The sequence below is a fragment of the Phlebotomus papatasi genome, chromosome 1 (assembly GCF_024763615.1).
Source record: "Phlebotomus papatasi isolate M1 chromosome 1, Ppap_2.1, whole genome shotgun sequence".
In the NCBI taxonomy this organism is placed as follows: domain Eukaryota; kingdom Metazoa; phylum Arthropoda; class Insecta; order Diptera; family Psychodidae; genus Phlebotomus; species Phlebotomus papatasi.
Window position 1 is genome coordinate 58,449,762 of NC_077222.1, and position 13,042 is coordinate 58,462,803.

The 13,042-nt window shown below is 36.7% G+C and overlaps 2 protein-coding genes across 2 annotated transcripts; one reads left to right on the top strand and one right to left on the bottom strand.

Annotated features, from left to right (window-relative positions):
* Positions 1–2,566: 2,566 nt before the first annotated feature.
* On the bottom strand, positions 2,567–11,727 carry LOC129809423 (phosphatidylinositol 3-kinase catalytic subunit type 3). Its single transcript, XM_055859240.1, has 5 exons — positions 11,465–11,727; positions 10,760–11,378; positions 10,604–10,699; positions 5,942–7,101; positions 2,567–3,537 (listed from the first exon to the last, which is right to left on the bottom strand). The coding sequence occupies exons 1-5, from the start codon at positions 11,533–11,535 to the stop codon at positions 2,733–2,735; spliced, it is 2,751 nt and encodes a 916-aa protein (XP_055715215.1). The 5' UTR covers positions 11,536–11,727; the 3' UTR covers positions 2,567–2,732.
* A 36-nt stretch (positions 11,728–11,763) lies between these two features.
* LOC129809442 (vacuolar protein sorting-associated protein 37A) lies at positions 11,764–12,988 on the top strand. Its single transcript, XM_055859267.1, has 5 exons — positions 11,764–11,840; positions 11,899–12,091; positions 12,148–12,436; positions 12,512–12,663; positions 12,739–12,988. The coding sequence occupies exons 1-5, from the start codon at positions 11,764–11,766 to the stop codon at positions 12,934–12,936; spliced, it is 909 nt and encodes a 302-aa protein (XP_055715242.1). The 3' UTR covers positions 12,937–12,988.
* Positions 12,989–13,042: the final 54 nt, after the last annotated feature.

Here is a 13,042-nt window from a genome sequence, read left to right on the forward strand (position 1 = left end):
GGATGTAAGATTCTTGGCTAATTTTCTCAAGACTCCAGATATTCAGGAAAAGAAAATATTTGAGATAAAAGATCACGAATTTCAAACTTTGTAAAATGACTTTTCTTTTTCAAATTTTTTTATATTCATTTATTTTTTTCAACAAAAAGTTCTTTAGAAACACAAAATAGAATATCCAAAGATTTTATATTGCATATTTTGATATAATAAACTACTCTCAATTTTCCAGAAAAGCGCGTAGAATTTCCCGGGTCATATATGACCCTATTGTCGGCAAGGAAAAAGTTTATGAAAGTGTTTTTGTGCCAACTATGCAGTTGGGACATTGTTTTTCTTTGTGAAATCCAGAAGGAAAATATCTTGCTCCTGGACATTTCATCTTATATCTGATGAATTATAACATATTTTGCAATATTTTAGAGTATTCTGCAAGCGTCCCATATTGTGCAATTGTATTGTGTGTGAATAAATACACAGTAAAAAAATTTACAACCACTACGATTGGTAATTTTTGCACGAGCGCTATGGTTGTAAATTTTGTGTATTGGAAATGTTGTGTATTGGCAAAGTTGTGTATTTTCAATTTTATAAAATGGCTTCCTGTCTATAATTTTGATTGTAGAGCAATTTTGTTCGGTTTATTTGTATTATCTGTGATATGTCTCGGTTTTAAACTAAGAAAAAAAGAATAAAAAAAGGAAAAAAAATAAGAGAGAGTCTGGAACTTGAACCCATAATCTTTGCGTTGATGGTCTCGTGTTTTCTGCCTGCGCTACCGACTTGCTTACTTCTCTTCAGCAAATGGCCAAGAGTTGCATCGTCAATTTTTCTAATTTACATGATGCTTCCTCTGTTTTCTGTTATTACATAATTATTCCTAATTTTTCACGACTGAGGCACATTTTAAGAATCCAATGAATGATTCCAGAAGACAATTAGGCAGTTAAAAATGCAAAATCTACCTGAAATCTTAGAAAAATTGCAATAGTAAACAATGGAATTTTGACAGTTCTCACACAAATTTTCCAATACACAAATTTCCTTACACAATACATAATTTTACTAGCATTATGTTAGTATCGTACCACCACTATGATAGTAATTTTACAATTTACAACCATATTGCTTGTGAATTTACACAACTTTTCAAATACACAACTTTATTTCTCACACAATTTTTTACTGTGTATGTAGATAAATTTATTTTTGCCAAATACTACTCAAAATAGTGTTACAGAGACTATTCAAGGTATTACTAGGAAGATTCCTTGAACACCAGGAGTACAGTGTTCATCAAGACAATCCAGTTTGCCATGGTTTTGGCCAAATTAATAACTTCAAGCAAAAAAACTCTTAGAAAGCCCGTGATATAGATTTTGAAAATGGTATGTATACTTCCCTTGTCGACAATAGGGTCATATATGACCCGGTGTTTTTCCGAGTTTTCACGCAATGGAAATATTTTTTCCTCTCAGAACTATTATATTTGATCATAAAGCATTAGGAAAAACTCAATTTTACATGAATTCACTTGCTGAATAAAAGTGTGACGCGAAAGAGTTAAGGAATGATTTTACAGAATGTTTTTATAATTAGTAAGTATCTTAAGTCAAAATTACTATCCATGTCATAATATTGAGGTCCATCCACGTTGTTAAGATAAGGAAATGGCGTCTTAAAAATTTCTTTTTTTCACTTGTTTTTTTAGAAGATCTTCGGAAGATATCTAATTGTTGAAAATTCTGATGCAATTAGCGTTTTTAATTAGAATTTATTTTAAACTTTTATTGTATGAAAGAAGAGATTGATAGTTGTTCTTTTCGTTATGACATAACTATGGCTTTAAACTTCACAAAAAGAGTAATAAATTCAATTTTCCTGTTCTGAAAAATGAGCGCTAAATGGTTAGAGATATCTACTTGGAATCTTCATATGACCCCCTAATAAGTCAACCTGGGGATTATTATGACCCTCATTTCCTCCCCGTCTCTCCCCTTCACCGTCAAAATGGTCTTTTTTATGCTTACAAGAAAACACGTCACACGGAATCAAAAAATCTTAAGAGAGAAAAAACCAGAGAACTTTCAATCGGTCAAAACGCTTAAAATCACGAAAAAATTATTTTGTCGAAAATTGATTACACGATTAAAATATACGAATTTTATCATAATATTGTTTTCCTTGTGTTAAAAACGTTACATTGATAAACCAAAACACTGGTTTTAATTTTGAAAAAGTCATACAATATTTTTAGTTCAATAATAATGGAAAAATTGACTCTATCGGAGTCAATTTGGGCCCAAGTTGACTCTATCGGAGTCCGAAGAGTAAAAAAATAGCTGTTAACTCTATTGAAGATTGACTCTATCGGGGGTTGACTCCATCGAGTTTCCACTGTACTTACACTAAGGTCTGAAAAATCTACCAATCTCTGCTCCAGAGGTTTGAGTTAACTGCGAATGGACAATAAACACTTAATCTTTAATTAGACTTTAATTAGAAATGACATTAAGACAAGAGAGACAATGAAAACACCCTCCACATATTTTAAATAAAAAACGCTTCATAAATTTCTACATTTTAATACAGATTTGTTTTTTTTTTCATTTCTTTCATTAAAAATACAACACTATGTCCTAAAAAATTTGTGATCAAGATTTTTTTTTTTATAATCAATTTCTTCTTCAATATAGTTATATCTGTCAGTCGAAGCTATAGAGACAATAATTTCTTTACTTTCTCAGATATTGGGCTAATTTGTGAATTTGTTCAACAAGAGCGGGCATAACGGCGGAAATGGAGAAATCGAGCAGCCCCTGTAAATGCTGTACAGCCTCTTCATCATTCAATCCCAACTTGAGATTATCCTCCACCTTCTTCACAGCCTTATCTGGTTCCAGAGCAATATCCGGCACCGAAGCATCCACCATCAGCGAAAAAAGATTGAGCATGAGATTTGCATGGCGTCGCAAATGGAGGAAGGCCGTATAGCAGAGTTTGCGAAATTCATGATGATACTCAGAATTTACTCCACCCATCGCTTCCACCATCTCACGGCTCAGTTTCATTGGAGGCGGCATGGGTTTGGGATCACGACCCAAAATATAGCCAAAATCAATATGGAAGAGCTTTCCAGACGTTGTCAGCAGTAGATTATCCAGATGACGATCTCCCACTCCCAGCAGGTATGTGATAACACAATATCCTGCACAGCTCCTTATGTATGTATCCATAATTTCGGAGGCAAAGCCAAAGGGACCATTTTCGCAAGGATGATGCTTGCGGAAATAATTATGAATGCCACCCTCATTGGCAATCACATCAGCCACAGTTATTGAATCAATGTACTGCATAAAGCCATGCCTGGCACTTGTAGCTAGAACTCTGTAAGGAGTCAGTTTGAGGTCGAGATTCTCCCGCCGCAGCAACTTGTCCATAAGGGTGATCATTTGCAGTATCAATTGATCCTGTCGCAAATCATCGCCGTGCTTGAAAATTGCCACATAATCCTCATTTGTTGTCGTGATAAAAGTGAGCCTAGAAATAAATTACAACTGTTCAAACACGAGAATCCCTGAAATGATAATTCGATCATGAAAATGAATGAAAAAGCCTAACAAAAACTTATGCTCACAATTTCGAGCTTTATACAAAGCTTTTCACATCGTCGTTTTCATACGTTTACCGATTCCAAGTTGATTTAACCCGATTTGAAGTTCATTAAAATTTTGCCTAAAATCAACTATCTCAAAATCATTAAATTTCAGATAAAAATGGATAATGAAGTCTCCAAGGTTTTGCGAAGTGCTCGAACTCGTGACATAGAGGCTATGCCTCAAAAAAACTTTCACATCATTTATCGTTTACCGCTTCACAAAAGTTTAAAACTGGTTGAGGCTTTCCAGAAAAAAAGCAAGACAGTTTCAACGAACCGAAACATGACCACATTCAGTTAGGATTGGAAAATACGCTATCTAAGAGCCTTTTCAACCAGAGAGGAAATGTAACGGTCTCTACACACTAGAGAAATTTATGTCCATATTGAAGAGTTTCTCCTACACAAGCGTGCACTGAGAAAATGTTTATTTTACCCTGCAGTATTGATCCGAAATCGGTGTAAATATTATGCTTTTTAGGTGTATTAGGGGTTAAAGTTACCCTTTTTCATGTTAATTTTACCCTTTAAAAGGTGTAAAATTAACATTAAAAAAGATTGATATATTTTTACACCTAAAAAGTGTTAAATTTATGAGGAAAAAAGTTAATCGCACACCCGTTTTTTTCTCAGTGTAGGGAATTCGCCTCAATATGGACATACATTTCTCTAGTGTGTCCATATTGAGGCCACAAAACGTTAGGGATGCAATGATCGGTCTTTGGGGGTCCCCTGCAGACAAAGCCACTGAAAAAAATATTTCATAAAATTGTTCGTAAATGTTTGTGAATTCCTATTGGGGACCTACGAAATGTTCGTAAATCGTTTAACCCACAAACAAGTTCGTAAAAGTTTGTGCTTTTTCACAAACATTGTTCGTAACATGATCATTTGACAAGAATTTTTGTTTTTTTATAAACATTTGTCTGTACATTTTTGTTTGTCTGGCAAAACTTTACGAACAAATGACAAAATTTTACGAACTTTTTTAATGTAATTACGAACATTTACGAACAATGTTTGTAAAAGTAAAAAAATACTCGTCAAATGATAATTTTACGAACAATGTTTGTGAAAAACAGTACAAACTTTTACGAACTTGTTTGTGTGTTAAAGGATTTACGAACATTTCGTAGGTTCCCAATAGGAATTCACAAACATTTACGAACAATTTTATGAAATATTTTTTTCTGTGGCTTTAAAAGTAAGGGAAATATTCTATTCTATTCTATTCTATGATCCCTAAGCTCTTAAATTATGTATAATAAATAAGATTTCAATGGCGCAATAGGACAGACTCTCGAGTTTTGGAGACTGAGCCGCAGCTTGACCGATGGCGTCTACACACTACAGAAATTTATGTCCATATTGAAGCAAATTCCCTACGCTTGTGCAGAAAAACTCTTCAATATGGTCATATTTTCCTCTACACTGAGAAAAAAAGAGGGTGCGGTTAACATTTTTTCCTCATAATTTTAACACTTTTTAGGTGTAAAAATATATCAACATTTTTTAATGTTAATTTTACACCTTATTAAGGGTAAAATAACATGAAAAGGGGTACCTTTAACCCCTAATACACCTAAAAGGGTAATATTTACACCCATTTTGGATCAATACTGCAGGGTAAAATTAACATTTCCGGAATGTTATTTTGACCTTTTCGGATTTCTCTCAGTGTAGTGTGTAGTGGCCATAAAGCCCTCTACACATTATTGGTAGAAATTTTCCTCAAAAATTACGTTTTTGACAGAATTTTGAAGTTTTCTTACATTAATACTAGGCTCACATATTTTTATTTTGATGACTAGAATTTGGAAGCTTACAAAGCTTCCAGGGTTTTTGCCATTAAACAAACGCGATAAACTAAAATATTTATTGGGGATTGTACAGTAGACTCTCTCTCAATCGGGCATATGGGGCAAAATGTCATCCAAATTATCGAGAGATTTGGGCATCAAAATCATTGTAAATTCCACAAAAAGCGCTCAAATATAAAGGATCACGATAAAACAAGAGGAACTCCAGAGAATTTGAACAAATTTACTTTAAAATCAAATGTGAAAATTGTCAACAAAATTTTGCGCCCGATTGAAAACGGGCCGATTGAGCGAGAGTCTACTGTCTATTTCTTAAATACTTTGGTCACTTTAGTTAATATGTTCTTTGGCATAGTTCTCGAATAACTTTAAATAGACGCTTTAAGATGTATATTTACTTATTCCAATGCTTCCAAATGCAGTCAAAATCTCACATAAAATGATAAAAAAAAATATCTTTACTCACTTTGCAGGCATCAGTGCACTCTTGAAGAGAGTAACATTCTGGAAAACAATTCCCTTGATGAAGACTCCAGGATCAAGTGGAAAGGGTCTTGCCTCGAAATTGGCAAAATTTATCTTGAAGGCATCCGTGTCACCCAGCAATTGCTGAAATTTCTCCGTCTTTTTCTTCCTATTGCCCGACTCCTTGGCCACCATTTTCACCAACTTGACGAGCTTCTCAATGAAACGCTGTTGCTTCTTGAGATTCGCATGAATGGTCTTATGTTCTGCACTTCCCGTCGATAGGGTCCGCATAAATGTCTTTAGCACCGTCATATACATCTCCCTCACCTTCTCATCCTGCTTCCTCAGAATATGATTGTGATCCTCACACTCAACCGTGAGATACCAGAAGAAATAATTGGCCAAGGTGGCATTGCGACAGGCCCTTTGGATGAGAAATGATGCCAAATTGCACTTTGAGCTGGAATTTGTGTCACTCATCAAAGTATTTGAAGCCTCGGACATTTCTGTGGAGGAATTGTGTCCAAGATCCTGTGATGTATGTGCCATGTCCACCTGCTCAGCCAATTCTGTTGATGTCATACTCTGAACGCAGCTTTCGGCAAAAGCTTCTGGGCTTCCTGTTGACTCTGTCATTGAGTCACAGGGATTGTCATCAATTGACTTCATTATCTCCTTTTCGGGCATAATTTTTCTATAGATCTCAAAGATCTCTTCAAAATTCTCATACTTGAGGGCTTGCACCAACTGCAGGAGGTACAGTAGCAAATCCTCATCAGGTGCCTGTTTTAGCCTCGTTATAGCGTACTTTCGCACAGCCGGATGAGAGAATGTTGGTGTTAGCAACTCTAGAGCATCTTCAACATCCATTGGTGTCCAGTGAGCCAAAAGCCCAAGAGCTTGTCTCACTTCAGCCGTTGTCTCCCAATTGATACACTTGAGAAACTTGGTAAGGGCTTTTTTGTGACTACTCAGGTAAAACCTGAATTTCCACACCAAATCCTGCTCTTCGCTGGACAGTGTGTAAGTGGGTGGGTAGCGATAGACAATGGTATGAAGGATATCACGATCACCAGCTGTGGGCTTTGCATCCCGATCAGAGAGTCCCGATCGTGCTGAACGCGAGAGCAGATGATGTTTCTTTTCCACTAAATTGTCCTTCAAAAGAGATTGCACAGAATTACTTGTTAATAATTACCTGACTAATTCTATTTCTTTGTGACTTTGGTGGGAAATATAACACCTTGAAACTAATGAAACACCCACAGAGCCATTTGAGGAAGACTTTCACTCGACCACAGCGAAATTTCCAATTAAATACCATGCAAATTTTGCTTTAATTTTCCTCACTTTTTTTAAGCAAAAAAAAACTTGTCAGATGTAATTCTCAGGTATTTCACCAGGTCTTTCACTATATTGCTTTTTTCCTAACAAATTTTCTTAATGAGATTACGCCAGGTGAATATGTGCATGACATTGACCAACCTCCATACAAATTCAGCATTTTGACCTCAATCTCTTAAGCTTCTCTTTCAAGCACAATGAAGGGGTTTGTATGGAATATATCGTATATTCTTTTGAATAAAAAATTCAAGTCTTGAAACCCCAGTTAGACCCAGTCTGACCCTCGAGAATATTTAGAATTAACTTTCGGCGGTAAATGATCAGGTTAAGGAAATTTATGTAACGGACTTCTAATCCATAATCCAAAGCTCTCAGAGTGTATGGCCTAGACACACTTACGACTTAAGCCGAGAGACGACTTAGTAGAAAATGATGAAAATGAAGTTTAACGATTATTTCAAATGCTAAGCCGTCTCTCGGCTGATTGAAACTCACTAAAAACATTTGTATTCAAATAGGATTATTAAGCCCTGATAAGCTTATGGCAGCTTAAGCGGTCTTCAGACTTGAGGTTTAGTCCAGTTCCTGAAGGTCTCAAAATTTTAAATAGCGAGCAATTTTATTGCTTTTTGAACACCTAATAGGTAATTTATCTTTAATAATCCAATTCTAAGTTAAATTTAGCCAAAAAATTGTGATTAATAACAAAGTAGAGCAGATAAGCCTTAGGTCTGAAACTCTAATACAGGCTTCAGACCTAAGGCTTAGCTATCTGGCTTAACTCCTCTAATTCCTCATCAAGTATGATTTTTTAGGATATTGTTATTTAGGATTTAATATTAAGGGCAAAAGATCCATTATATTTTGAAAAATAAAAAAAAAATTGCTCGTTATTAAGATTTTTGAGACCTTCGGGAAATGGGTTAATTCTCCAGTCTGAAGCCGGCATAAGGCTTCAGACCAGAGGCTTAACCATATGGCTTAAATTCCCTAATTCTTTATCAGGCACGATTTTTTGAGGAGATTATTGCTTCGGACTGGAAATTAAGGGAGAATTATCCATTAGATTTCGAAAAATCTACAAATTTTTTTGTTATTTAGATTTTTGAGGCATTCGGCAATTGAGCTAAGACTCCAGTCTGAAGCCTGAATAACAGTTTGGGCTATACTTTTGCTGCCGGCAGACTAAATATTCTCGAAGATTAGCTTGAATATATTTGGCACTTATAAGTTAAAATTGTGGCTTAAGTTCCTGCTTCCCTGAAAAAATGTATGGGTTCCATGAGTTCCTTGAAAAAAATATGAATTCCCTGATTTTTATAAAAAAAAATATAAGTCCTTCGTGAATTTCCTGAAAATGTATGGATTTCTGGGTGCCTCATGAAATCCCAGCAAAATTATGACTGCCCTGTGTTCCCTGAAAAGTTTCTTAAGTTCTCAGAAAAAATGTCTAGGATCCCCGGGTTCACTGAAAGAATTTATGGAATCTCAGACTTCCCAGAAAAAATGTCTAGGTTCCCCGGGTTCACTGAAAGAATTTATGGGATCCTTGAGTTCCCAGAAAAAAATGTCTAGGTTCCCCGGGTTCACTAAAAGAATATATGGGATCTCCGAGTTTCCAGAAATATGTATAGGTTCCCCTGGTTCACTGAGAGAATTTATGGAATTTCAGAGTTTCCAGAAAAAATGTCTAGATTCTCCGGGTTTACTGAAAGAATTTATGGAATCTCAGACTTTCCAGAAAAAATGTCTAGATTCCCCGGGTTCACTGAAAGAATTTATGGGATCTCCGATTTTCCAGAAAAAATGTCTAGGTTTCCCGGGTTCACTCAAAGAATTTATGGGATCTCCGATTTTCCAGAAAAATGTAAAGGTTCCCCTGGTTCACTGAAAGAATTTATGGAATTTCAAAGTTCCCAGAAAAAAATGTATAGGTTCCCCGGGTTCACTGAAAGAATTTATGGGATCCTTGAGTTCCCAGAAAAAAAAGTATATGGGTTTCTTGAAAAAAAAAAAAAAAAATGAATAGATTCCCTGAGTTTACTGAAATTTGTGGGATCTCCGAGTTTCCTAAAAAATGTATAGGTTCCGCGGGTTCATTGGTAGAATTTATAGGATCCCTGAGTTCTCAGAAGAAAATGTAGGAGTTTCCTAATGAAAATGTATAGGTTCCCCGGATTCACTGAAAGAATTAAAGGGATCCCTGAGTTCCAAGAAGGTATGGGTTTCATGAAAGGTTGCCCGGGTTCACTGACAGAATTTGTGGGATCACCGAGTTTCCAGAAAAATGTATAGGTTCCCCTGGTTCACTGAAAGAATTTATGGAATTTCAGAGTTCCCAGAAAAAATGCCTAGGTTCTCCGGGTTTACTGAAAGAATTTATGGAATCTCAAAGTTCCCAGAAGAAAATGTATAGGTTCCCCGGGTTCACTGATAGAATTTATAGAATCCCTGAGTTCCCAGAAAAAAATGTAGGGGTTTTCTAATGAAAATGTATAGGTTTCCCTGATTCACTGAAAGAATTTATGAGATCCTTGAGTTGCCAGAAAAAAAAGTTTGGGTTTCTTGAAAAAATAAATAGATTCCCTGGGTTTACTGAAAGAATTTGTAGAATCTCCGAGTTTCCCGAAAAAAATGTATAGGTTTCCTCGGGTTTACTGAAAGAATTTATGAGATCCCTGAGTTCCCAGAAAGAACGTATGGGTTTCCTGAAAAAATGTATAGGGTTCCCCGTTTCACTGAGTTTCCAGAAAAAATGTATGAGTCCTCTGAGTTTCTTGAAAAGTATATTAGTTTTCTAGGTTCCCCTAAGTTCTCTGAAGAAATATATGGTTACCCCGGGTTCTCTGGGCTACCCACAAGTTTTCTGTAAAATGTATGGGTTTCTGGGTGTTTAGAAAAAAAATTGTATAAGTTCGTCGCAGATTCCTTGAGCTCTCATAAACAATGCATAAGTTCACTGAGTTCTCTAAAAGTGTATGGGTTTTCTGTGTTCATTGAAAAATTTATTGTATTCCTGATTTCCTCGTAAGTTCCCAGAAAAATATATGGGTATACTAGGTTTCCAGTTTAGCTAGGATTCGCCGAAATGTGTTGCCCCTTAAAACCCCTTCAGGAAAAAAACTATTCTCTCCCCTGAAAAAGCTCCGCCTAACAATTTTAGATCTACAATTTTTGGGAACTTATTAATAACAATTTTTCTCTATGTTATGTTTTAAAATTTGACGGTATTAACCTAGTCCCCGGGAGTGTCAAGTTTGGAAAATAACGTTTCGATTCATGCAAAGAAAAGTAAACTCTTCTGAATGGTACTTACTAATAGAATCTCAGGATCAGGAACTGTTACTAGTTTGGGCTTGGAGATGAAGGTGTACTTTTGATCGCCATCAGGCTCAAAATAAATTATGGAGCACTACGAAAAAAAATAGATATTTAGAATGTAATCTTAAAATTTTTTAAATGTTGTACTCACCGGTTTCTCATCGACAAAGACCGACGGGAATTCTACCATTAAGTACATGTAGTCGGATTGTCGCTTCTCCTTCTCATTGATCACCTCAATCTCCCGGAATGTGAGTCTATCGAGCCAGTCAACTTTCTGCATTTGTCCATTTCTGTGGCGCTTGGCCAGTTTTGCCAGTCGCTGCATTTGATTTTTGCTGGCATCTTTCCCCTTTCCCGGTGTCGTACTGGGTACATTGCCATCCCCAGCGACATCTGGCCATAGACGTAAATCATAGACGCCTTGCCTAAGGACTCCACTTTTTCCAAAAAGCGATATGGATGTTCCTGCTACATTCACCGTCCTCCCTGGACCAGCATAGTCCAATATTGTGAAGGTTAGCACAGCTGTTCGGGGAAGATCACGCATCTCCACGGGTAGCGTGATCCATTCATTCCAGTTCCAGCGTTTTGTGAATGCCTTGAATGAGGTCGTAACGGCAACTCCATAGGGCTTTCCTTTGTTCCACAGCTGCAATTTCACCATAAGCGGAGCGCAGGTTTCTGTGTACAAGCCTGAGAATCGCAGCATTGGATCCTCCAGGAGTTTCTCATAGCACGGTTTATGCTGAAAACCCTCGAAGGTTCCCCTGAAATGCACAAGGAAATTCAAGGTTTGGGTGCCATTGTTGTTTGCACTCCACACTGCAGTGTGAAAATTAGACCCTTTACTTACACTTTAACACACACCCGATTGTCCAAAGATGAACTGTACACATATCTAAACACATCATCCGTCTCGTCCATGGTGATAAACTAGTGAAATTTGTGAAAATAGCACGAATTTACGTGCAACATAAAATTTACTGCTTTGTTTTCCCCACAGTTTGCTTGTCAGCTGATTGTCAAATTTTCGCAATGTTGAAATTCGCCACTTCGCCGCAGGTGTCCGAAATTCCGAAAAGACTACCGCGTGACTACCGCTTGTCAGAAAAAAATGGTGTGTTTTTGCTTTTTGTAAACAAACAGTAGAGGATGATTCAACGCAATTTCATGATTGATAAAGATGCACGTAGACGACAAATTGACACACTAAAAATCTTCAATGACAAGTTGAGTATCCTGTAGTGCAAATGTGTGCAAAAAATCACGAGATTCTCTTATTCACAGTGTGCAGGAAGTGATTGAAAATGAGGAGTATACTGTGGGCTTTGATTCTGGAGGACGTCCATTTATTCTCACGGTGTTTTTATACCCATCCTTCCCTAATGAGAAACCCAAGATTGTTATCACACCATCAGTGGAGCATCCCTGGATCTTTGGACCCACTGGAGAGGTCAATAGTGCACCCGGATTGCTGAATGTGAGTGAGATTTATTTTATTTGTTGTGTTTTCTAATTCACTGGTGGTGTGTTTAGTTTGCAGCTCATTCAGATCTAGGACGCATTGTCAGGGCTATTATATCTGAATTGGAAAAATTTCCTCCAAAGATCTTTGGTGGAGGAGAAGAGGCACCTCAGGTGGATGTCAATCATCCTCCTCCGGCTGAAGGGTTGATTCCTGAGCTGAGAAGTCTCACTATCGACGAATTGAAAGAACTCGATAATGACCCAGAATTTTTGGATGACTTTGTCGAAGAGTTGGATGTTGTGAAGAAGTTGCGAAATGATATGGATGTTCTACTTCAGGAAATTGAAGCGATTGCAAGTAAGTTACTTTTTTTTTAATCAGTCAGGGTATTGGAAATAAATCTTGGGGCTTTTTTTCTGGTGATAAAATTAGAGGATAACATGTCCCATGAGGAGAAACTCACTTCCCTGACGGAGGAAGTTACCAGAAAACTTTCTGAATTCCGAAGTCTAGGAGACACGTACGAATCCCTCTGTGTGCTGCAAAGGAAGAAAGCTGAAGAATTCTCTCCACAGCATATAAAGGTATAAGAGATCTTTGAGGATTTATTGGGCAATGGCTTTTGGGGATAACAAAGGAGCATTTATTTGTTATTCAAGGAACTCCTCCAAATAGCTGCATCAATTTCGGATTCTGAGTGTGAGGCGTGCGCTGAGGAATTTCTCGCGGGGAAAATTGATGTGCAATCCTTTCTAAACACGTACATGGCAGCTAAAAAATTGAGTACGATGCGAAAAGCCAAGGAAGAACGTTTAACATCGCAGCTGAATTCTCTCGAGAAGCATTCCCTGATGTAGAAAAAAGTTCATTTTTTTTCACCCCAATCAATAAAAGTGATAAGAAAATTAATTTCACATTCAATTAAAAATCATAATTTCACACTTGAAGGCTAAAAGATTAATT